The sequence below is a fragment of the Oryx dammah genome, unplaced genomic scaffold (assembly GCF_014754425.2).
Source record: "Oryx dammah isolate SB20612 unplaced genomic scaffold, SCBI_Odam_1.1 HiC_scaffold_3, whole genome shotgun sequence".
In the NCBI taxonomy this organism is placed as follows: Eukaryota; Metazoa; Chordata; class Mammalia; order Artiodactyla; family Bovidae; genus Oryx; species Oryx dammah.
The window spans coordinates 67,033,000-67,059,555 of NW_024070187.1; the positions used below are offsets into that span (position 1 = coordinate 67,033,000).

General features: G+C 41.0%; 1 protein-coding gene across 2 annotated transcripts in view; it reads left to right on the forward strand.

The window, feature by feature from the left end:
* Nucleotides 1-26,556, forward strand: part of CWH43 (cell wall biogenesis 43 C-terminal homolog) — a 52,839-nt gene that overhangs the window by 21,289 nt on the left and 4,994 nt on the right. For both annotated transcript variants that reach the window (XR_005720697.1, XM_040238182.1), the window contains exons 8-14: nt 2,132-2,257; nt 3,771-3,850; nt 8,714-8,819; nt 9,839-9,974; nt 11,794-11,943; nt 18,350-18,494; nt 23,256-23,317. Coding sequence is in view for 1 of the 2 variants with exons in the window: in XM_040238182.1 (XP_040094116.1) it covers nt 2,132-2,257; nt 3,771-3,850; nt 8,714-8,819; nt 9,839-9,974; nt 11,794-11,943; nt 18,350-18,494; nt 23,256-23,317 (805 nt within the window). In the remaining variant the exon portion in view is untranslated. The remainder of the gene's footprint in view (nt 1-2,131; nt 2,258-3,770; nt 3,851-8,713; nt 8,820-9,838; nt 9,975-11,793; nt 11,944-18,349; nt 18,495-23,255; nt 23,318-26,556) is intronic.

Genomic DNA, 26,556 nt, shown 5'->3' on the forward strand with positions numbered 1-26,556 from the left:
TTACCAATAAAATAGATTTTGCATATGTGAATCTTAGTGTAAATGATAAATGATAAGTGAAAGGTAAATGATAAAATCATAGAGTACATACCTTCCATTTCAATGATTATGACCTTACATATCAAAATTAAAATTTCATAGGCTTAGCTCAGTTTAATATTTCAGAAATTGTCTTCTGGCAGTAATGAAATTACTGAAGTGTACCAAGCAGACACAGATCAAATGTTGCCTGTCATTTTAGTTTTAAGTAAAATATGTCCAATGCCTCCAAGATGAAATCTTTGAAAAGTTGAGGAGATAAAACATATTTTAATAAGGGATTCACTGGTGGCTTAGATGGTAAGGAATCTTCCCTCAATGCCAGAGACCTGGGTTCGATCCCTGGGTCAGGAAGATCAACCCTGGAAAAGGAAATGGCAACCAACTCCAGTATTCTTGCCTGGAGAATTCCATGGACAGAGGAGCCTGGTGGGCTACAGTCCATGGGCTGTCCAACAAAGAGTTGGACATGACCGAGCAACTAACACTCAGTTCTTGTTTGTTCACACATTTTTCTACTTGTTCATTTATTCATTAAAAAATTATTGTGCACCTACTGTGGTCCAGGCCTAGGGCCAGGTACTGGAGACTTGAGAGACAGAATCCTGCCCACCTGGAGCTTCTGTGTTGTGGGGGAACACCACACCTCACATTAGACAAATACTTAGGGAGTTATGCTGGGGTGGATGCCACACAGAAGTCTGGGCTTCTACTTGTGTTCGTCTGTCAGTCCCCCTTGTGCCCGTGGAATATATCCAACCACTCTGTGCATTTGCACATAAACTTTTCTTCTCTATGAACTAGACATCTGCCAGGACAGGCCGGTTTGGAAGAGGTATTTTTTAATTATGTGAAATATTTTAAAGCAATGTTTGAGGATTTGCTATTTCTGGTAGATATCAAAGCTGTGACCCAGTCAGAGACATACACGGCTACGTTTCCTCCGCGATGGTCTTGGCTTTGCGAACTTTGTGTTTCTTCTGATTTCTTTCAGGTGTGTGTACTCTGTCCTGCTCTATCTTCCTGTCCAATGCCCTGCTTTTTTTCTTACTCCAGCTTGCTTGGGGGTCTGCCTTGTGGAGCAATGGAACAAAAGTAAGAGCCATTCTAAGCTTACGTTTCTTTCTTTAGAATGTTATGAGCGACAGGTGTTTTGAGTTCCTTCTCACTACTTATGGAATTGCAGAAATCGTGCTTTATTACAGCTTCAAATAACTAAGAATTCTTTTTAGTAATAGTGACATTATGTTGATAAGGCTGCAGAAACTGAGGAACATCGGTAAAGTTCAGAGTAGCTTTGAATAACCATTGTAAAGAATCTGTATTAGATCAGAAACTAGTTATAAATGTATCGTCTAGGTTTCTCCTGCTGTTTCCTACTAATTGCACATAACTTTCTTTTTGGCCTTCCACGTAAGCATCTTTTACCTGACATTCCCTAATTTATATATTGCTCAATTACACCTCTGATTCTAATTCTCATTATATACAATGTTAGAAGTATGCAGACTTCACGTGTAAGCTACATAGAAATGCATCCCAGTTGAGCTCGTCTCTCTTGGCCCAGTGTGAGCTCCAGTGTGCATCCTCTGCTTGGGCACACAATCCAGGCCATGAAAGCTGCCATATTAAGAACCTCTTCTTGTTATTAATACTCTTTATATTAAGTATCCTCTTCTTGTGCTCCTCAACTTGGTGCATATGGTCCCTTTGGTGGAGAAGACCAAGTCCCTGAGGCAGTCCAGAAGATGACTTTCTTTTTGTCCCACCCTTCCCTGGACGATCAATAGTCAGTGACCAACACTACGACCAACCTAACGACTATGAAATACTCAGGAAATTGTAAGAAACCCCTTATCGAGCAAAGATTGGGGTCTTTTAATGTACAGCTTAATTTCTAGAACTCTTCTTGATTTCTTATGATTATCCTAATAATTAAAAGTAATATTGGAGTAATTGCTTAGGTACTGAGATAACTCAGTAACTGAATTTTTAGGATATATCCATTTAAATGGAATTTAGGCTCCTGGAATTTGCTACTGGAAGTAGTTTTGGATCAAAATGTAATATATTCATCTTTCTTTTTTGACAGGGACTGTGATGCTAATTATTGGGCTGAATATGCTATTGGGTCCGAAGGAAAGCGTTGATTTTCATTCTCAAACAAAAAACAGTCCTAAAGCACTTTTCAGAGAGAGTGAAAAATATGTGAAACTTTGTGAGTATAGTTTTACTTTATTTTTAAAAGCATTTTATTATAAATATAAATTTTCAACCATGTGAGATTAAAAAGTATAATGAACCCAAATGTACCCTTTAACCCAGTTCCAACAATTATTAACATTTTGCCCATGTTGTTCATACCTTTTTTTAAATGAAATACTTTAAAAGAGATCTCTGATTATTGAATCATTTCAACCACAAATACTCTGTGTTAGTTTTGTTTCACTTCTAACGTAGATTTAACTAGGATTTCCAGAATATTTGTTGAAATTGTTGAGACTATTTATTTTGTTTCTTGTTCTCCTTTTTTTGGAAATTAAATATGTTAGTGTTTGGAATACTGATGAGCAGAAACAAATATTAAATTAGTTTACTATTCAGTCTGACTCATCTCAGAATATACTAGATTAAATAAAAATGTTTATTGAATGTATAACATTTGCAGATAGTGTCTTAGCACACACCCATCTATACTCAGTCATGTCTCTTTGCGACCCCATGGACTGTAACCTGCTAGGTTCCTCTGTCCACAGGATTTCCCAGGCAAGAATACTGGAGTGGGTGGCCATACCCTCCTTCAGGTATCTTCCCGACGCGGGGATTGAACCGGAGTCCCCTGTGTTTCCTGTGGCTTCTGCAGTGCAGATGGATTCTTTATTGCTGAGCCACCAGAGAGGCCCCAGTATACGGCATTGTTGTTGCTTAGTCGCTAAGTCATGGTTGACTTTGTGATCCCATGGACTGCAGTGCTCCACGCTTCCCTGTCCTCCACTATCTCCCAGAGTTGGCTCAAACTCGTGTCCATTGAGTCAGCGATACTATCCAACCATCTTATCCTGTGTCATCCCCTTCTCCTCCTGCTCTCAACTTTTCCCAGCATCAGGGTTTTTTTTTTTCTCCAATGATTCAGCTGTTTGTATCAGCTTCTTTGGAGCTTCAGTTTCAGCATCTGTCCTTCCAATGAATATTCAGGGTTGATTTCTTTTATAATTGACTGGTTTGATCTCCTTGCAGTCCAAGGGACTTTTAAAAGTCTTCTCTAGCACCATTAATTTGAAAGCATCAATTCTTCGGCATTCAGCCTTGGATTCTAAAAATTTTAATATAAGAAATATTTGGGCTTGATTCTGCAGGGTGTTTTTGCAGTGGTTCCTGCTCATGGAGAATTGTTTTCTTGTATATATTTATGATTTTATTGTATTTATTTATTTTATTTTCATGGTTCTTGGAACGATTTTAGCAAAGCTTCTTTGATGTCTGAGTTTAAAGTATGGGTTATATATGCATGTCAAACATGAAAATTAACCCAAGAAATAGACATTTCCCCTTTACATAAAATCCGTGGCCAATAAATTCAATAATTTCATTAAAACTATTAAAATTAAGCTTCAGTTCAGTTCAGTCGCTCAGTTGTGTCCGACTCTTCGCAACCCCATGAATCTCAGCATGCCAGGCCTCCCTGTCCATCACCGTTTTTTCTAAACAATTATTTTCTGTTTTCTGTTCAGTTTTGTGGCTGCTTGTTGGTGTGGGATTGTTGGGATTAGGACTACGGCATAAAACCTATGAGAAGAAATTGGGCAAAGGGGTAAGTAATTAAAAGTTTTGATATAGAATTTTAAATGATGCCTATATATATGCAGGCATTTGTACACTTCACTATTATGATTGAACCCTAGACCTGGGTCTGAGGACTTCAGGGCTCTGGATTCCACATTCTTAACCTTTAGGTTGGGCTTCCCCATTGGCTCAGTGGTAACAAATCCTCCCGCAATGCAGGAGACAAGTATTCGATCCCTGGGTCGGGAAGATCCTCTGGAGAAGGAAATGACAATGCATTCCAGTGTTCTCGCCTGGATAATCCCATGGACAGAGGAGCCTGGTGGTTATAATCCATGGAGTCACGAAGAGTTGGATACAACTGAGCGACTAATCAGCAACAAAAACAGCAACACTGACCCATTAGATCACAGGCTGATAACACAGTGGAACTAATTTATGAAGTTAGGTTCCTGGGACAGGATAGACCCGTATATTAGAGTTAAACTCATCATGATTTGTTATATAAAGTTATTTTTGTCATTCAATGACTTAACATATCCAAACTACGAGATAAAAAACTGTTTTATAGTGGGCTTCTTTGTACTGTTTGGTACATATTTCTGAAGGCAACATATATGATTCTTTAAGAAAAAATCTTAAAGATAATTCTAGATTTTGTGAATTATGCTTGGCATTGATGGCTCATAGTTTTCTCATTTCTTCCTTTCCTCTTGTCTATGGTTTAATGTTTTGTTGTCCTTTTCTCTTGTAGGCAGGTGGGCAGAAGCAAGAGCAAGTCATTGCAATGTGATGCTTTCCAACTGCTCTGATTAAAAATTTGATATGTTTCATAATGGAGTTAAATTATAGTTTGGCAAAAAGAGCATTTGAGGGTTAACTTTGAATTTTAGCAATCTGAATTATCAGGCAAATTTTCCCATTAATTAAAAAGCTATAGTGAGGATGAAGCCCATGCTCCTTTTATTTAGCTTTGTATGTCCAACACCTCATAGAGTACTTGGTACATACTCAGAACTCAGTAACTATTCCTTAAAAAGTAAATAGTTCATTACATGGTCTCTTTCTTTTGCCTTTCAATTGTTAATTTTATTATTGTAACAAGATGTCAATTAGAAGATCCTCAATGTCAGCAGGGGGTTCTTTTAAAAAGGAATCATTTCATTTAGATTTAATACCTGTTTTTTTTTATTAGTTCATTCATTGATTAATTCATGTGATACATGAATGTTATTTGATAAATGCTTATTGAATGTCTCTTGTGTGCCTGGTATCAGGGATATAGAGGTAAACTAGTTGGACAAGATTCCTGCCCTCATGGTAATATAAACTCATGGAATTTACATTCTAATTAGGGAGAAAGACGGTATTCAGAGGAAGGAGTAAATAAAGACTATCACTTTAGATCAGGTGGCTCTGAAGCATGTAAGATAATGGAGTAGAGAGTAACTGGTCTGGGTGGTTAGAGAAGGCTGCTCTGAGGACGTGACATTTGAGTTGAGATAAGAGAGCTAGGAGTAATGGATTCAGGTAGAAGGAGCACAAGAAAAGAATGGAAAGGAAACAGACTTGGAGTGTTTGAAGGGCATCAGAGTGGACAGTGTGGCTGAATCTTGGCGAGCAAAGGGAAGCAGAAGATAAGGATGGGGGCACAAGTGAGATCACATCATAGGGCCTATAGAGCACAGGAAGGAATTCCAATTTTAGTTTTCTTGCAGTGGAAGCCACCAGAATATTTCAAGCATTCATGCAAAGAGATATGATATGATATGATATGATATGATATGATATGATATGATATGATATATATGCATGTGTGCTAAGTCAATTCAGTTGTGTCAGACTCTTTGTGACCCTATAGACTTAGTCCACCAGGCTCCCATGAGCATGGGATTCTCCTGGCAAGAATGCTGGAGTGTTGCTGTGCCCACCTCCAGGGAATCTTCCTGACCCAGCATCTCTTACATCTCCTGCATTGGTAGGCAGGTTTCTTTACCACTGGCGCCACCTTGGAAGCCTATAAATTTGGCTGCTTTGTAAAGAATAGATTGACGGATTGTAGAGTGGAAGCAGGGAGATAGGTTATGAGGCTTTTTCAGGTGTCCAGGAGAGAGACCCTGGAATTTTGGATGGGCTCCATGGTATTGGAATTGGAGAGGAGTGGATAGACTTAGAACATATTTTGAAAGGAGAGCTGATAGGATTTGCTGATGGATTAGAATGTAGATGGAATAAAGGGAAGGGAAGAATAGAGGATGACTTCTATGCTTTGGGCTTGAGCAACTGGATGGAGTGTGGCGACATTTACTGGCATGGGAATAATGAAAGAATAACAGGTTTTGGAGTGATGAAAGCCAGAGTGAATCATAGGTATATAGTGATGTGAGAAAGTATAACTTTTTATGAATGTAATCATGCCTCTGAAAGTCTCTGCTGATGGTTCCATTCTCTTTATAGGACGTTGCTAAATGGAGTCATCTTTCTAGGATAGACATGAGAGGCCTGCTACAGCACACTGAGCTGTTTAGACGTGGTAGTCCTCCTCTGCCAAGAGGTGGTGTTCACTCTTCCCTCAACCTGAATTTTTATGTTCCACTTTGTTTTTCTCAGTTGTGGTAGTATAGTTGGTCTAATCTGGGCCATACTCTTTCATGGGATCCATGCTGTTGGTCAACTGGAGTTAGTTTGAAATAGTTAGGGTTGGGTACTGCATTCTCTGACTGGGCCCATGGACTCAAAAGAGGAATTTTCAGAGGGTGCTGTGCTCCTGAGCCTCAGCCTTGCCAGTGTGGAGTTGGCAGGCCACTCTGCAAAAATGGTAAAGGACTCTGTGTATCCTTCTGTGACCCTTTTCTTCTCTAATGCAAGGGTAACCACACCCTAAATCATTCATTAGGGCTGAGTAGTAGTCCAGTATATGTATAATCTTTTTTTCATTCATTTTCTTATTTTTCCTACTGAAACAACGGCCAGGTTGTTTCTAATTTTTTGCTGTTATAAATATCTCTTTGCCAACATTCCTTCTAACTTCCAAGCCTAACCTAGAAACTCACAAATTTATTATGATAATCAGTTCAGTCACTCAGTAGTGTCCAGCTCTTTGCGACCCCATGAATTGCAGCACGCCAGACCTCCCTGTCCATCACCAACTCCCAGAGTTCACTCAGACTCACGTCCATCGAGTCAGTGATACCATCCAGCCATCTCATCCTCGGTCGTCCCCTTCTCCTCCTGCCCCCAATCCCTCCCAGCATCCGAGTCTTTTCTAATGAGTCAACTCTTCACATGAGGTGGCCAAAGTATTGGAGTTTCAGCTTTAGCATCATTCCTTCCAAAGAAATCCCAGGGCTGATCTCCTTCAGAATGGACTGGTTGGATCTCCTTGCAGTCCAAGGGACTCTCAAGAGTCTTCTCCAACACCACACTTCAAAAGCATCAATTCTTTGGCACTCAGCTTTCTTCACAGTCCAACTCTTGCATCCATACATGACCACTGGAAAAACCATAGCCTTGACTAAACGGACCTTTGTTGGCAAAGTAATGTCTCTGCTTTTGAATATGCTATTTAGGTTGGTCATAACTTTCCTTCCAAGGAGTAAGCGTCTTTTAATTTCATGGCTTCAGTCACCATCTGCAGTGATTTTGGAGCCCCCCAAAATAAAGTCTGACACTGTTTCCACTGTTTCCCCATCTATCTGCCATGAAGTGATGGGACTGGATGCCATGATCTTCGTTTTCTGAATGTTGAGCTTTAAGCCAACTTTTTCACCCTCCTCTTTCACTTTCATCAAGAGGCTTTTGAGTTCCTCTTGACTTTGTGCCATAAGGGTGGTGTCATCTCCATATCTGTATATCTGCAGTGTCATCTGCATATTTCTCCCGGCAATCTTGATTCCAGCTTGTGCTTCTTCCATTCCAGCGTTTCTCATGATGTACTCTGCATAGAAGTTAAATAAGCAGGGTGACAATATACAGCCTTGACGTACTCCTTTTCCTATTTGGAAGCAGTCTGTTGTTGTTCCATGTCCAGTTCTAACTGTTGCTTCCTGACCTGCATACAGATTTCTCAAGAGGCAGGTCAGTGGTCTGGTATTCCCATCTCTTGAAGAATTTTCCACAGTTTATTGTGATCCACACAGTCAAAGGCTTTGGCATAGTCAATAGAGCAGAAAGAGATGTTTTTCTGGAACTCTCTTGCTTTTTCCATGATCCAGCAGATGTTGACAATTTGATCTCTGGTTCCTCTGCCTTTTCTAGAACCAGCTTGAACATCTGGTAGTTCATGTTTCACATATTGCTGAAGCCTGGCTTGGAGAATTTTGAGCATTACTTTACTAGCGTGTGAGATGAGTGCAATTGTGTGGTAGTTTGAGCATTCTTTGGCCTTGCCTTTCTTAGGGATTGGAATGAAAACTGACCTTTTCCAGTCCTGTGGCCACTGCTGAGTTTTCCAAATTTGCTGGCATATTGAGTGCAGCACTTCCACAGCATCATCTTTCAGGACTGGAAATACCAACTAGCAAATATCTCCTTATGATTATGCACTGCATGTTAGTCACTCAGTCATGTCTGACTCTTTATGACCTCATGTACTATAGCCCACCAGGCTCCTCTGTTCATGGAATTCTCCAGGCAAGAACATTGGAGTGGGTAGCCATTCCCTTCTCCAGAGGATCTTCCCAACTTAGGAATTGAACCCAGGTCTCTGCATTGCAGGTGGATTCTTTACTATCTGAGCCACCAGGGAAGCCCTGATTATGCATTAGCTGTGGGCAAATGCCTGAAAATTCCTTTGCTGAAAAGTGAATTTTGGTAGAGAGAGGTGGAAAAGTGGTTCACAGAAACTGCCATTGTTCAGTTGTCCTAAATTATCATTAAAACAATTCCTCAGGCACCAACCACAGAGGTCTCTGCTGCCATCTGGCCTTTCAGGTTTGGCTTTGACAATGATGGATGGTCTAGTCTAGAAAGATCAGCTCAACTGCTCAATCAAACAGGTAAGTTGTACTGAAATTAATTTCAGGCTTTGAGAAACTATTATTGTTATTTTCATTTTGTGCAAGATCATAAAGTAATCAGAGGAGGATTTGCTGGGTCTTAGACTAATCTCTTAAAAAGGCTTTACTTTGGTGGGTGGCTACAGGAGGATGAAGCTTCTGTAACCACATCTGTGTTTGCTTGAAAGCAATTAAATAGTGATTCTGGGAAAAGGTCTCATTCTGGGTGTCTGCAGGAGAGTCTTGTCATGCCTTTGCTCTTGGAAATGCCCCTGCTGGGGGCTCCTGTCACTTGGGAACCTGCTGTTAAGGACCAGAAAACCGTCAGATTAAAAGGCAGAATGGGGTACAGTGATGCTTATTTGCAAAGCAAATTGCTTTCAAGAGCCTGAGGGCCAGTTTTACTTGTTTCCATTCCCTGAGGCACTCATCTTTGGATGAAGCCTCCTTTAAAATATATGGGTGTTTGGCGCTTAGATCAACTAGAGGTCTCTTGCAAGGAGTTATTCCTAAAGATAAGCTTGTCTTCTGAGAAATAGCTGAGGGTTTGTATGATTCTAATACCGTTAAGAAACTTATTGGGCCCTTAATCATTTAGTACTGATTACAGGCACATCCAACCAGGGTATCTGAATAAATTCACCTCTGTGTCAGTACCATGGAAGTGTTTGCCCAGGAATAAAACAGTATTGTACACTATATTGTTTTCGAACATAAATTAGATATTTGAGAAAGGCATTAAGCATATTTGAAATTTTGGAAAAGATGTGAATATTTGAAAATTTAGGAAAGTTATGTTTTGGCCTTTTCCCCAATTTCCACAAGGTGTCCATACATTCTAAATATGGTAAATATGTTTTTAGCTCAGATTTGAGCCAGTTCACTTTAGTAACTCATTAGGAATTACTTGGTTTTTTGATCTATGACTAAAGCGTAGGGGATTACAAGAATCGAGTTTTGATCATTGTTTTTACATTGCTGTGGTTAATTACCACATCCATGTTTTCCCCGCTGAACAGGTGCAGATTTCATAACAATTTTGGAGAGTGATGCTTCTAAGCCCTATATTGGAAACAATGACTTGACCATGTGGTTAGGGGAGAAGTTGGGTTTCTACACCGACTTTGGGCCGAGTGCACGGGATCATACTTGGGGGTGAGTGTACCTTAAGAATGAATCCTGCACATGTAAAAGACTAGGCAGCATAAGCTTGGGGTGGACAGTTGATATTGTGATGCCTTATCCCTAGGAGTATGTCCCAGTGATGCTTCTTGGGGGATGAGGAGGTGCTGAAGATAGGCATATTCCATCATTGTTTCAATGGCCTCTCTGTTGCTGGATATTTTCAGTTCTCCACTACTATAAACCATTGCATGTAGGGGCTGAGGTTACAGCACTAAACGTGTCTGCCCCACGTGCCGTCCTCATGGAGCTTACATTCCCGTGTGACGAGACAGAAAATAATCATGTACACACAGAAATAAATAAGATAATCTGAGATAGCGGTGAGTGCTGTGTAGAAAAGGAGAGTGGCAGGGTAGGCAGGACAGTGGGCGATGAGGCTGTAGGCAGCGTGGTCAGGAGGGGTCTCTCTGCCCACCCCACGATGGGGAGGACTAGCACCAGCTGTGGGAGGAGCCAGTGTGGACTCGAGGCAGATCACGTGTGGTGTGCCTGAGCATGGGGATTAGGGGGAACTAGTAAGAAAGGAGGTTAGGAGTGGGCCCTTGGTCTTATAGGGTCCATAAGCCATGCTTGGCACTGACTTAACTCAGTTGTGATGGAAAACCACTGGAGGATTTTAAACTGGGAGCAGTCTGATCTGGTATACGTGTATGGAAGATCATTCCAGCTGTTCCTAGAAGAACAGATTGTTGGGGGCAAGAGTGGGATCAAGAGACAGGTGATGGGGTAGAGGTGCTAACACAGGTTAGAAATGACAGTGGGAGCTGTGGAGATGGAGAAGAGGGCACACTCGGGAGCTATTTTGGAGCAGAGCTGACAGGAATTCTTGATTTGGGGGGCTTGGGGAGTTTTGTGTTTGATTTTTTTTTTTTGGTCAAGCTTGTGAGATCTTAGTTCCCTGACTAGAGATCAAACCCAGGCCTATAGCAGTGAGAGAACCATGTCCTAATGCTGGACCGTCGGGGAATTCCCAGGGCTTCCTAGTGGTTTAGATGTCAGGAAGTGACAAGGGCAGCACCTGGGTTTTTTACCTGAGTCCCTGATAGGAAATGATGCCATTTAATGGGACAGGAATGACCAGGTGAACAGCAGGGTTGTGCTAAGTTCGAGATGCCCTGGGACAGTCAAGTGATGTCCAGTAGGCAGTTGTGGGCAGCTCAGAGGGCCAAGTTGGACAGCAGAAGCTGGGCATGTGCATTCAGGATCATCACTGTAGAGACGGTTCTGTGCGAGAAACTTCACGAGGGGCCACACAGACCGTGTGTGAAGCCAGGGAAGAGAAGCCGGCTGAGGTCTGAGCTCTGGTCGCCCTTTCCACGTGTAGTTCGCTGACTTAGAGTGAGGTGGGACATGTTTTCCTATCTTTATCGGACCATTTGTAATTTCTGATTTTGTAAATTGTTGCTCCGAGTCCTGGCTGGCAGGATTGTACGTTCCTACATGTGTAGATTAACGTTAGAATTGTTCATGCAGATCAGTTGCCAGAGGAATAATGCAAGTAAAATGGAGTGTGTCCATTTGTGTGGCCCTAATCCCACCCTTTTTGTGTCTCCATGGCACTTATGGACAGAGTCGACAGTGTTGTGCCTGGTGACACAGTGAGACCTGCTGAACAGTCCTCTTGCAGTGAATCGTTCTACAGAAGGTCCCATCCGTATACTGTTGTTCTCAGTGCCCCTCGTGAGATGCTTGAAGTGTGAGCATCCCTAAGAACACATATTCTTAGTTCTGTTGGCATGAGATGGTGGGACCAATAGTGATGCACATGTTTCTTTCCATTCAAATACAGGATTATGGTTTTGTCAAGATACCCAATTGTGAAATCGGAGCATCACCTTCTTCCGTCGCCAGAGGGCGAGATTGCACCAGCCATCACGCTGACTGTCAACGTTTCCAACAAACTGGTGGATTTTGTTGTGACCCACTTTGGCAATTACGAGTGGGTTTCTTTGGTTTTTCTCATAGTGCACAAATGCCAAAAAATATTATTAACACATTACATTGATTTCCATGCATTGACCTTTCTTACTTTTTTTAAAAAAATTATTATTCTCAAAGTGGTTTTCTAGGTTGTTTTTTTTTTTTTTTTTGGTTTTAAAAATCAGGCATAGAAGAAGTTCCCTGATGGCCTAATGGTTAGGATTCCGGGCTTTCACTTCTGGGGCCTGAGTTCCGTCTCTGGTCTGGAAACTGAAATCTCACAAGTTTGCATGGTGTGGCCAAAAAAAAGGAAAAAAAAAAAAATCAGGCACAGAAACGTTTGAGATGCCTGCAGTCCTTAACGGTGTACAAGACAGCAGTGATGGCCGTGTTAGCCAGCAATTACTGAGCAGGCACTGTGCTAAGTGCATTTAGCCCTTATGCTGTATTTAATCTACATATTGTATAACAGTACATAGTCCCATTTAACAGAGAAACTAAACTGAGAGGTTAGATGACTTATCCAACCAGGGTCACACACGTAGGAATCAGGTAGACCTAACTCAGAGCCTGCAAGTGCTTGAAACCCATGGTAAACCAGACTACAGAAAGATGGAATTCCCTTTTTCTAAGGATTACTCCAGTTGGAAGTACCAGAGGGATTTGAGGTACTCAATGACATTCCTTTACCTGTCATGTTTCCAGTCAGATGAGAGGTAGGCAGAGGAATCTGGCAGGAAGATCAACATCTCTTTTGATTCTGATAAACCTATTTGGACAACATGGCTTAAGTGTGCCCACTGCTGATGGTGCTAAGTCGCTTCAGTCGTGTCCGACTCTGTGCGACCCAAGAGACGGCAGCCCACCAGGCTCCCCCGTCCCTGGGATTCTCCAGGCAAGAACACCGGAGTGGGTTGCCATGTCCTTCTCCAATGCATGAAAGTGAAAAGTGAAAGTGAAGTCACTCAGTCATGTCCGACTCTTCGCAACCCCATGGACTGCAGCCCACCAGGCTCCTCCATCCATGGGATCTTCCAGGCAAGAGTACTGGAGTGGGATGCCATTGCCTTCTCCAAGTATGCCCACATGGACCTGCTAATACATCCATCCCTCCAGTAATACATGATGCCAGCTCCCCCAAAGCAGCAGAACCATGAGGCAGGGACTGAGTCCGCCCTGTCACACTCTCCCCTTAGTGAAGAGAATAACACAGGAAAGCTCCCTGTTGGCAAACTGGCAGGCTCCAAGAAGAGATAGGAAGGGTTTGAGACAAGCATTCTTAGTTCATTCTTCCAAACTTGATTTATTAGAAAAATCCTCCCAAGAAGTAAAGGATGAGAGAGAGAGAGAGGGAGAGGCCAAGATGATTTTCTAAGTTGGTTCCCCTCCAAGGAGACATGAGGAATGGGGAATGAGTTTTATCTACAAAGAATAACATTCACAACCAGTGGCTTAGCACCGAATAAATCACAAATAATGCCAACATTATGTTATTAAAGCCAAGATAAAAGTATATAATTTATATTCTACCATACTGAACATCTGGAGAAGGAAATGGCAACCTACTCCAGTATTATTGCCTAGAGAATCCCATAGACAGAGGAGCCTAGCAGGCTACAGTCCATGGGGTTGCAAAGAGTCAGACACGACTGAGCGACTAACAACAATACTGAACATTCTTTAATAGTCATTGAAAACATACATACGAAGTGCTTAGTGCTATGAAATATGGCAAATGGGCGTTGTCTATCTGCATGACACAAAAGGCCACAGAGCTTTACAGTGACATAGAGAACATTGAAAAACAACAAACAAAGGTAGCAGCCACATTTGTTTTGTTTGGATGAAACTTACAGTACAACAGAGGGCTACCCTGGTGGCTCAGTGCCAAGGCAGGCAATGTGGGTTTGGTCCCTGGGTCAGGAAGATCTCCTGGAGAAGGAAATGGCAAACCATTCCAGTATTCTTGCCTGGGAAATCGCATGAACAGAGGAGCCTGGCAGGCTAGAGTCCATGGGTCCCAAAAGAATCAGACACGACTTAGAGACTAAAACACCAACAGTACAAAACCCCCAACATTGTTGTATTGTAAGTTTCACCTAAACAAGATGAGTATGTCTGCTATCCTTACTTTCTATCACCTCTCTTTTTCTCACAGTGTTACGTGCATCTGTGAAAGTGCACTTGACTATTTTCTGAAATAAAGTCAGAGCATAAGTAATATAAGCCAGCTATTCAAATGTGATTAATGGGGACTGTTTGCTAATTGAACTCTTGCTGGTCTTCTTAGAAATGAGAAGGTGTTTGGAGCACGGATGGTATAGACAGTCCATATCGCTGAAAAACTGTTTAAAGAAATGCCTTCTGTTTCTCCTAGCAATTTTCATGTCACAAGTATAGGCATTCAACAATCACTCTACTGAGCTTAAATTGCAGTTGAATTGGGTTTATCTTTTGAAAAATAGGCATTTTTGTGTTTTAAGCTGGCAAGGTCTCAACCTAAGAAATAGTTGAACACACTCCTTCCCCTTTTCCCTTTGCTTTCCCCCGCGCTGTCTCCTTTAACTCCTTCAGACCTCCTCTGAACTGTGAAGAATAGACTTGAGAGGGAAGAGAAAACGAAAAGACAGCCCTCAAATTGTTTGGAAAAGAGCAGGGAAGAACTACCTTTTCTAACTCTATTAACCATATATTTAAATCTCTGTAACTAACAATATACCTTTGCTTGCTAGCTTACTCTCGTGATTTAATAATGATGACAACAGCAGCAGTAATGATAAGAACAAACATCTATTGAGGAGCTGTCACTTCAGGGAGGGAAGTGGTCTGGCTAAATGGCAAAGAACAGGAAACTCCAGAACCTGAAATCAGACAGTCTGGTCTGAATCCTAATTCAAGGTGTATCCGTCACCAAATTTTTTAACTACCTTAAGTCTCAGTTTTCTCTCTAAATTAGGAGCAATAATCCTACCTATTTCATAGAATTCTTGTGGGAATGAAATAAGATATATTTATGAATAGTTTTATCATGAAAAGTATATGACTACAGTCACTGCTCAGTTAATACTGGCCATTATTATGAAACTAAATTGGACACCTCTAAATGTGCGGTGCATTGGGCAGCTTAAAAGATTATTTATCAAACACAAGTCAAGCATCTGTCATGTCCCAAGCACAGTGCTAGCTGCAGCCTTTTCCCTTAGAGCCTTGGCTCTTGTCCATGCCCAAGTGACATGAGAAAGTTCACACTTCAAATAGTTTGTAAAGCCATCATTACATATTTCTGTTTGCCATTGTTTTCTATAACACTACTAAAATTTTTTATTCTGAATAAATATTTAAAGATTTCACTTTCTAATGATTATGGCTTATAAACATGAAATCAGATTAATATTAAGAATGAATTAATGCGTATGCCTGTTATCAGCTGATTCAATGGGATTTCTAAAATTACCGACTATACACATGTCTTTACAACCAATTAACAGAAAACAGTGGCATTCCTTAATTATTTAGGTATACACCATAACTAAAATTGGTGTTATATTAGGCAATTAACTGAGTCACCGCTTAATTACTGTGGTTTTTTTTTTCCCCTGTAACAGGCAGAAATGTACAAAGAAGAATGAATGTACAAACCCATACAGAACCTGTAGTCTGTAGTTACAATTTTGGTTCTGTTGTAAGGTAAACTCAGTGAGCTATATTTCCCTTGTCTCTGAAAATCAGATAAAATTAGTTTTTTTCAGCCCACATTATAGGGCTATGGGGCTGATTATACATCAACAGATAAGGAAACATAAAACAAGCATTCAGTCACCCTCTAACACCCTCCCTCTCTCCTAGTCCCTTCTCCTTCTTCCTTTATACCTACATATATATATACACATTTTAATTATTATCACTGGATGAAATTTATCTCCTGAGAAAATGTAAAACCAAATTCATAGATTATTTTCCAATAATATATTGCTAAAACATATTTGAATGAAAAATCTATCTGTGGAGCAGTAACTTTGGCAGGCTCTAGACTTGATTTGAATCCCGGCTGTGGGTGTGAGAGGAACAGAATTCACTGCAGACCTAATGAAGGGCCTACTTACAAAGATGTTGGAAGGGTCAGGGGAACAGGTAAGAGATGCTAAGGTACTCAAACACTAGTTAACAGTGGAGAATCATTATGATACTTAGGCCTGAAGGGACAGAGAGAGAAACAGTGTTCCCAGAGCCCTGTTTGATCTTGAATCAGAAAAGGGCCACCAGGCATGAAGAATGCAGCTCCTGGAGAAGAAATATCCCAACTTCTCTCTCTTCCTACCTGTTCCTCTCCTGCTGGTGCCTTCACTTGGCCAGACCTCACTGGATATTAGCAGACAAGGGAGCCCATGAGATGAAATCTGCTTGGATCAGCCTCCAGGGCATAGAGAAGAGTTGGCAATGGATCTGGGCAAAGATGTTCAACAAATGGTCATTCTTTTCACTCTTCTACTTCTTGAGATGTCTTTTGATAGTGCTCAGCTGTCTGTGCATAAGAATGGATAAGTTTAGTCCTGTCTTCTTCTTCAGTGAGTTTTCTCCATTCTTCGCAGTCCTTGGTGATCTCTATCTTCCTTTCCCACTGCTGTTTCTTAACAGTCATGTATTAACTGTCTCCTGCTTTCCAGGTGGCTCAGTGGTAAAGAATCTTCCTGCTAATGTAGGAGCCACAGGAGACGTGGGGTCAATCCCTGGGTTGGGAAGATCCCCTGGATTCTTGCCGGGCTAATCCCATGGACAGAGCAGACTGGCAGGCTATATAGTCCACGGAGTCGCAAAGAGTTGGACATGACTGAGCAACTGAGTGTGCACGTTAGCTGTCTTACTCTCTAAATGCCTGTGTTGGTCTACTGCCTGTTTGCTCTTGGATCCATTCCTGGTTCATCTCCCTTCCAGCTACAGATTGCTGGAAACCACATTTCCCATAGTCTGTTGCCTTCTGGCTTCTGGATAGGTTGAGCCAATGTAGTGCACTAATGCAAGGCTGGAGGGTTGGAGGAGGGGAGGAGACAGAGTATTTCTCATTGCCTCTCTCTGCTTTCTTTATTGTCTCTGGCAGCAGCTGAGTCTCCACTGTGGATCCAACTCTCCTTCAGTGGCAGCAGATCCTTCTAAGTAGCCTTCTCCATAGTACCATTTCCCATCAGCTAGTACCAGCTTGTGGATTCTGGGACTATCACCTCTTCCTGTTGTCCCTCTGGCCCTCGAGGTAGTAGTTGTTGCTCACTCAACTCCAGTTGTCTCACTGAGTCCTATTTGGCTTCCTGTCACCTCGTGGCCAATCCCCTGTATTAAATTCACTTTGTTTGAAATGCCTAGAGTGGTTTCACTTTTCCTCTCTCAATCATACCAACTATGATGTCCCTATTTTTCCCCAGACTGACGATAACCCCCCAAAACTGGATGTACTTGCCTGATTGTCAGTTACACACTTAGAGTGCTCAGCATAATAAAAGCAGCATGCTTAGCTAGTATTTGACCAGGAGATCTATGGAGCCTTTTAGAAAGTGTTCACTTGAAAGAGTTGAGTAGGTTAACAAACCTGGTGTATTCTGTGAATATTAGGATTCTCCCTCTTACTCCTTGATTTTTTTTAAACTACTAATCTTTAGCTCTAATACCAATGACCAAGTCTTAAGATTATTAATATAATTTCCTTTGATGAAAAGTTGAACAAATGCTGCTTTTAGTTATTTAGGTCTACTCAATTCCAAATGATCTGTGGGGAAAGGTTATATCATTCTTAGTCAAAATTTTATCAGCTGCTCATTTGACGCACAATAGCTGTCTTGATCATTTGCATAACAGTCAAAGCTGTGGTTTTTCCAGTAGTCATGTATGGATGTGAGAGTTGGACCATAAAGAAAGCTGAGCACTGAAGAATTGATGCTTTTGAACTGTGGTGTTGGAGAAGACTCTTGAGAGTCCCTTGGACTGCAAGGAGATCCAACCAGTCCATTCTAAAGGAGATCAGTCCTGGGTATTCATTGGAAGGACTGATGCTGAAGCTGAAACTGCAATACTTTGGCCACCTCATGCAGAGTTGACTCATTGGAAAAGACCCTGATGCTGGGAGGGATTGGGGGCACAAGGAGAAGGGGATGACAGAGGAGAGATGGTTGGATGGCATCACCAATTCGATGAACATGAGTTTGAGCAAGCTCCAGGAGTTGGTGATGGACAGGGAAGCCTGGCGTGCTACAGTTCCATGGGGTTGCAAAGAGTCAGACATGACTGAGCGACAACTGAACTGAAGTTAATGTGTCCTAATAGGAATTATTATGGGTTTTCACACTGTTTGAAGTTATTATTTGGGAACTTAGGTACCTAGTATTTTTTAAAATTGTTTTGCACATGCGATAAAGAGTATATTTTGGCATTCTTTTCAGAGATGACCTCGACAGGAAACTTCAAGCTATTGCTGTTTCAAAACTACTGAAAAATAGCTCTGAGCAAGTGATATTTCTGGGATATATCACATCAGCGCCTGGTTCCAGAGATTATCTACAGCTCATTAAACACGGCAATGTGAAGGTAACACAACCTTATTAGGTGTTTCGATTTCTTAAATAAAGTGTTGCTTCTTCAGGTTTCAAAAAACCCAACCCAACATTTTAATATGTATCTCGATTATCTAACTGCTGCATGGAAAACTACCAAAACATACTGGCTTTAAATAGCATTCGTCTCTCTGCTCATGAATCTGCAGATTGGACAAGACCCAGTGGGGATAGCTCATGTCTGCAGTGCACAGAGAGGTGGCTCAGCTGGGGACTGGAGGAGCCACTTTGCAGATGACTCGTAAGGGGCAAGTTGGTGGGGCTGTTGACGAGGAGCTCAGCTCGGGCTTTGGACTCAGAGTCCTGGTTCTTTTCTGTAGGCTTCCTGGGCTTCTTCCTTGCATGATGGCTGGGTTCTAAAAGGGAGTGTCCCAAGAGACCGAGGAAGAAGCTGTATTGTCTTGTATGACCTTGTAAGTCATATAGTATCATGCCTGTCATCATCACAAGCCTGCTCACATTCAAGTGAACAAAACATAAACCCCATCTCTTGGTGAGGCGAGTGTCAAATTTAAATAAGAATATTATGTGGAAGGTGGATTACTGTAGCCATGTTTAGAAAATAGAATCTGCCACATTGTGCAAGTTAATCATGATGAGGGTAGAAGGTAATGTGTCATATAGAGAGGCTGGCTGATCAGGGCCTCACTAAAGGACACTGAGGTTGTCCTTATCTGTTCAGGTCCCAAATGGTTGAATTTGTTGGTGTATCCAGATATAATCATGCTCTGGGAAACTGACAGTTAAATCCTTGAGATATATATACACTGGAATGTTAAATGCATTATTTTATTTTTATTTAAAAAAAGAGCAATGGATCTTTTTTAAAAAAAATTATTTTTGTGGCTGCACTGGGTCTTAGCTGCAGCACTTGGGATCTTTGATCTTTGCTGTGACGTGCGGAATCTAGTTCTCTGACCAGGAATCGAACTGGGACCTCCTGCATTGGGAGCAAGGTGTCTTAGCCGCTGGATCACCAGGAGAGTCCCAAGTGCATTAATTTATAATGAGAAATGTAATTGTTATATTTAGTTAAGCCCTATGTACATTTCTTGGTCCTTTACATGTCTCTTTTTAGTTCATTGTCTTGAGAGAATATCTGCAAACAAAAAGGCTTATCCATCTTATCAAGTGCTTAGAGAGACAGGTGAGAGAATGTGGCATGATGAGAGTTTTCTAGATGTGAGAAAACAAAATGACAGTGGCTTAAATAAGAGAGGTATGTTTCTTTATGTGAACGTCTGGGCAGGTGATTTACTGCAAGGATGGTACTTGGGGGTATTAAGAACGTGCCCCTTCTATTTTGTGGCTCCACATTACAAGGCCTCCACTCCCAAGTTTGCTTCATGTTCCAAGATGGCCATATCCTTGTTCTAGTTAGCAAGATAGAGGATGGGATAAAGAAGGGGCCAGGAGCATATGCAAGTTATCTCTAAGGCAAACTCCAACACTCATACTTACATTTCGTTGATTAGCACTTAGTCATTGGCCATATCTCACTGTTCAGGCAATTGAGAGATGCAGTGTGCATGCGTGTGTGCTAAGTCACTTCAGTTGTGTCCAAGTCTGTGTGACCCTATGGACTGTAGCCACAGAGGGTCCTCTGTCCATGGGGATTCTCCAGGCAAGAGTATTGCAGTGGGTTTCCATGTCTTCCTCCAGGGGGTCTTTCTGACTCAGATCAAACCCTCGTCTTTTATGTCTCCTGCATTGGCAGGTGGGTTCTTCATCACTGGTGCCACCTGGGAAGCTGGAGAGATGCAATATTTAATTTTTTTCTTTTTTTTGTAATTGAAATATAGTTTATTTACAGTGTTGTGCTAGATTGATTCTCTTGTTTAAATTTTCATTGCTTTACAATGTTGTGTTGGTTTCTGCTGTACAGTGAAGTGAATCAGTCATATGCATACATATATCCCCTCTCTCTTGAACCTCCCTCCTAACCTACCCCCATCCCACCCATCAGGTCATCATAGAGCACCGAGATGTGCGGCAATATTGAATCTTGATACTCTTAGACCTGGCTAAAAAATCCAACAACTTTGGAATGGGGCAAGGCAGATATTAGGGAGATGAGTTAATCTCTGCCCTAGTGCTTAAGGCAGAAATGGAGTCAAGGTGGACTCTTAATTTTGGCTTTGGTCAGAGGAAGGGTTTATGATGGTGACACATTATTATAGAGAACACGTAAGGAAGGAGAGGTTTGCAAAGAAAATGAGTTCAGCTATGGGCTGAGTTGAACAATCTGTGAGATATTAGGGGAGATGTCTACTAGTCAGCTGAATATATGGATCTGGAACTAAGAAGGGAAGTCAGGATCAGAAATATAGATTAAGGAATTGTCACTATCTAGGTGATTATTCCAGCTGTGGGAGGGGACGCTGTTGCTTACAGAGTTAAGAGACTTGCAAAAGGAAGACCAAAGAAAATCCCTTATCGAGTCACCTTTAGTGTGGCTCTTGTGAGGGTAATGGGTGAGGGAAGAGAAGGGAGAGATTATCTCAGAAAAGAGATTAAGTAGAGATCAGAAGAGTAGGAGGAAAATCTGAAGAGTGTGGAGTCACGGGCTGCATTAGCTATTTATCACTGTGTATCACTGTGAAAGCTACAAACCTTAGTGGCTTAAAAAGAACAGTGGCCTAATAACCTTGTGACTCTGTGGGTCTGTGGAGTGGTGTTCTGTTCTTGCCTGGGTTCACTCGTGTAGTCAGCTGGTGTCTGTGGCTGGGGGTTCTGACATGTCCCCCACTCACTTGTCTTGGCCTTGGTGCTGGTTGCTGGCTGCTGGCTGGACCTCTCTCTCCATGTAATCTCTTCATACACTGGCCTACCTGGTGTCACATTTACCAGCTTTGTGACCTTGGGGCAAGTTACTTAACCTTTCTGGTTAACCATCTGTAAAGTAGCGATAATAATACCTATCATGGGGTTGTCATGAGGATGTAAGATAAGATAATGTCTAAAAAGCCCTCAGCTTTGTATATAGGATGCACTCAGTAAGGGGTAGCTATATATTTGTATTATGTACATCTGGCTGTATGTATAAAATCATATTAGATAAACATGTAAGTATATGGTCTATAAAGTACAGGAGAATATTAGACAAGATGATATTTGGCAGGTTTAAGAAAAAATTGATTGTATCCTAGTCATAGAGGGAATGTGTGTGTGCACACAGGGAAGAGGAATTTTATTTTATTTTAATTTAATACTCTATTGGGTTCCACTGTCATGGTCAGAAGCTGTGTCAAGATTGGCAGCAGATTCTTATATAACTTTTTCTATTAGGAACTTTATTAATGCAGAGAGGAATTTTAATCATAAATGCTTGAGTGAATAGATATTCCTCTTTAAGAAATGAGTATTTAAATTCTGCAGTCTTAAAATTTGAGAGCATCTTTTAAAAAAAATCTGGTAAAATAAAAAGATAGCAAAACATATTCCTAATTGATTATTCCCACTACATACAGGTAAATGACTAAATTTTTATCTCTCCCCAAGGCAAGCCAGAGCAGTAGTTTTAAAATATATTTGCTTTTTTCATCATTAAAATATTAAAAGAATTTTTTTTTTTTGCCCTGCTGTGTGCCATGTGGAACTTCCCCAACCAGAGATTGAACCTGTGCCCCTTGCAGTGGAAATGCAGAGTCTTAACCATTGGCCCACCAGGGAAATCCAATTTAAATTTAATTTTTAAAATTTATTACAATTTTTCCATGTATACAAAAGTCATATTGTATGTGTGTGATATGTGAATAATAGTAAAGATTAATTAACAAGAATCCATAGTTCCCTGGTGGTCTAGTGGTTAGGATTCCAGGCTTTCACTGCTATGGCTCAGGGATTCAACCCCTGGTCAGGAACTGAGATCTCACAAGCCACACAGAAGGGCCAAAGGAAAAAAAAAACACTAGCATTTATGTGTCCACTACCAAGCTTAAGAAAAAAATTTAGAAGTATATAATAAATTGTGTGTATTCTTTTAGTTATTTAAAAATATTTTTAAATTATATTTTAATAGTAAAATTTAGTCAAAATAGTAAAAAGTCAGGTATATTTTTTAAAAGAAGAAAATGAAGGTTTCCTTAGTATAAAAGCTCCATGTTTAGAATTTTCCTAAAATATAATAGCAAAAAATGCTTATGTTCTGATTTTCTATTGAAAAATAATGCTGGTCTCAAGCTTTCTACATCAAAGAGACTCATGATTACTCCCAAAATGTGTGTTTTTCCAATGAGTCTATTTAACAAATACAGACTGAACTCTTGCCAGATGCCAGGCTTCATGCTAAGCACCAGGGAGCCAAGGTGATTAAGAGGCTCTCTGCTCAGGCAGGGGAGAGTGGAGACCATAAACAGTTAAGCAGAATGGTGTAGCTGGTGGCCGAGGAGCATGTAATCAGTCCTGCTTGGGATGCGAGACTCGCGAAGCTGTGGGAAGCCAGGTGCTATGTAGTAATTACCGAGTTACTTGCTTACCTCCCTCTCTAGATCACCTTCCTGTTTTACAGGGGCTAGAAGGGGAAAAGGTAGGTGTTTTGGAAGTATCTGTAGAATGAGTAAATAATTTGGACCTTAAAACATCAGTAGGAATCAGGTAGAGTACATGTACAAAGAAATGTACAAAGCATGTACAAAGAAAGGCTTATTTATTACTGCAGCTCACACATTTCCCTGGTTCAAAATAGAGCACTGTTTTTAATGCTTTAAACATTCTCTTCTCTCTCCATCATTAGGATATTGACAGCACAGATCAAGACAGATGGTGTGAATACATCATGTATCGAGGGCTGATCAGGTAAGCATAGGTGTTTGAGAGTTGTTTTTCTGAATCTGTTATTACTGTGATCTTTACTGTGATCTTTTGGGTCTATCCTGGAAAGAAAAACTTAATGGAAGCAATTAATAATTTTGTTACTTTTCATAAACATTGATTTGGTTAGTTACCCAATTTAACATTTTTTTCAGGGTGTGGCCTAATGATTTAAGAAAGAGTAAATGGCTAAGCAAATCAACTTTAATTATACAAAGAGGATACTGTGTAAGCTGTTAAGCATGATAATTGTTAACTGTCAAAACATGTTGGGAATGGCACCATTTTTGACTGTATGACATGGTAGAAACAGCATGAACCCTGGGCTTGAATTCCAGCTTTGCTGACTTCTAATCATGTAATCCTGGGTAAGGTAGAGTCACTGCTATATTGTGGTGGGCTCTCTAGGTAGATTATATTTTTTAAAAAAGATTACCCCATATAAAAAGGTGAACATTATCCATATATATAAAATTCCAAAATAGTACAGCTGAAAAATCTAAAAATTCAAGCATGTAACTGTAAATCTGTTTTGAAGGCAGTGTTTCTTTAAACAAAACAAAGGGCAGTTTAATACCAAAAGAAAAAGACTGATATCTCAGATTGAAAATACTACTTCTGTTTAAATTCATATTAAAGTGGTTGCTTTAATGGGGATATTAGAGTCTCTAGAAAACAGTTTAGGAGATAGATTGAAATAGGTATAAGTTCAAAATGTAAAAATTGTTAGTTGCCAAGTAACAGGGGTATTTGTAGTACCAGTGCCCATTATAACTAATCACTGGGTTCTGTTTGTACATTTGTGGCCCAAAACCTTTTTTTTCTCCTTAGGAGAGGGAGATGGCAATATTTTTGGACATATATATACATACATATGGCTTCCCAGGTGGCACAGCAGTAAAGAATCTGCCTGCCAATGCAGGAGACTCAAAAGACATGGGTTCAATCCCTGGTTTAGGAAGATCCCCTGGAGTAGGAAATGGCAACCCACTCGAGTATTCTTGCCTGGAAAATTCCATGGACAGTGGAGCCTAGTGAACTACAGTCCATGGGGTGGCAAAGAGTCGGACATGACTGAGCAACTGAGCGCGATGCGTGTGCACACACACCCATACATATAGTGACTATGACTGTGACAGACGGTATCTTAATCTGCTCAGGTTGCCATAACAAAAATACAATAGACTGGGTGTCTTTAACAACAGAAATTAATTTTATTATGGTTTTGGGGACAGAGGGAAAGAGCATGCATGTTCTGTGATATCTCTTCCTTTTGCTGTTGTTTAGTCACCAAGTTGTGTGCAACTCTTTGGGACCCCATAGACTATAGCCCGCCAGGCTTCTCTGTCCATAGGATTTCCCAGGCAAGAATACTGGAGTGGGTTGCCATTTTCTTCTCCAGGGGATCTTCCTGACCCAGGGATTGAACCCACATCTCTTGCATTGGCAGGTGCATTCTTTACCACCAAGCTACCAGGGAAGCCGATACTCTTCCTATAAGGACACTAATCCTACTGGATCAGGGACCTACCCCACCTAATTTAACTTAATTACTTCCTTAGAGGTCCAAATGTGGCTGCACAGGGCAGGGGGGTGGGGTGGGTTTAGGGCTTCAACATATGAATTTGCGGGGAGGAGACACAAACATTTAGTCTGTAACAGATGGGAAGGTAATTTTGAAAATATCAAAATTAATGCAGTTAGGGATGACTGTTATTCAGTTTCTGTCCAGGAAACCAATTCTATAAACTTTACCTGGATCATCTAATTCAATGCCCTGCTCTCAGTAGGCACTTAATAAATACTTACTGGACAACAATGAAAGACTCTCTGCTTTGGTAGAAGATTTAGATTGTCAGGTTCCTTATCTTCAATGGCTTTTTGAAGGCAGAATCTATGAAATGGGTTAAACTTTGATCTTAGAGATTTGGGAAATAAATGACCTAGATTTACTAGAGAGAGTGACCTTGGATTACAGGGAACTACACAGAATTGGGACCTGAGCTTTTAGACAAATGCATTAACCTGTCAGACAGCTCAGACCCACATCTGATGCCGAGATTGTGCTTCTCTCATCTGCTGTGGTGGGCAGGCTTGCTTCTCCACTTGTTCCAGCTCTGGGTTTCTGTCTCTATTCTGGATGGAGCGACAGGTTTTAGGTGTTCCTCCCTCTGCCACTGTGGCCCAAGCCCCCTGTTGGTCTTTCATCTAAATTACTCTGTGCCCTCCTAACTGGTCTCTCTTCTTTGTCACCCTGGCGTCCCTGCTCTCTACACCACAGCCACTACATCTCTGCATAATGCCCCATCTCCCTCTCAGAGAAACTCTGAAGAATGTCAGGAAGGCTTTGCACCATCTGCTACCCCATGCAAACTCAGGTTCCCCTTATGTACTCCATTCCAGTCATTGTGGAGCTGGTTCTCAGAAAAGCCAAGTACATTTGACCTCAGGACCTTTGCATTTACTGTTCCCGTTCCCAAGAACACCCTTCCTCCAATACCTGTGTGGCTTGCTCCCTCACTTCATTCAGCTTTTTGCTCAAATGTCACTTTGTCAGAGAGGTATGCTCTGACCACTCATTATAGAATAACAACGCTAGAAAACTAGCGTTTTCTGTCCTCTGTCCTCTGCTTGTTCTCCCACAGTACTTGGGTACTTATCACCATACATATATACATATATTTGTCCTCCTCAATTAGAATTCTCAAATCTATGAGGGCAAGAAATTTGTTTTAGTCACTGTTTGTTTCCAGTACCTAGAACAATGCTTCCATGTAGTAGGGGCTTGATATATATTTGTTCTTTGAATAATGAACAAATGAATATACTTTTTCTTTGAATAAAAGTCAGACTGAAGCTGACTTTTAAAGAGGCAAACTATAAATAAAATTAATTCTTGGCTGTTCATGGTTCCCCCATTTTTCCATCTGAGCTTCTGATAACTATTTGGATAACATCTACAAAGTGCTTTGAAATTCCTGGAGAACTGAAAGCTCAAAGCAAAAGCAGGATGTAAATTTTTTTTCCAGACATTAAAAATGTGCAGTTTTTCAGATGTTGATGTTCTATTGCTAAGTCATGTCTGACTTTTTGCAACCCCATGCACTGCAAGTACGCCAGGCTTCCCTGTCCTTCACCATCTCTCAGAGCTTGCTCACACTCATATGCACTGAGTCAGTGATGCCATCCAACCATCTCATCTTCTGCAGCCCCCTTCTGCTCAT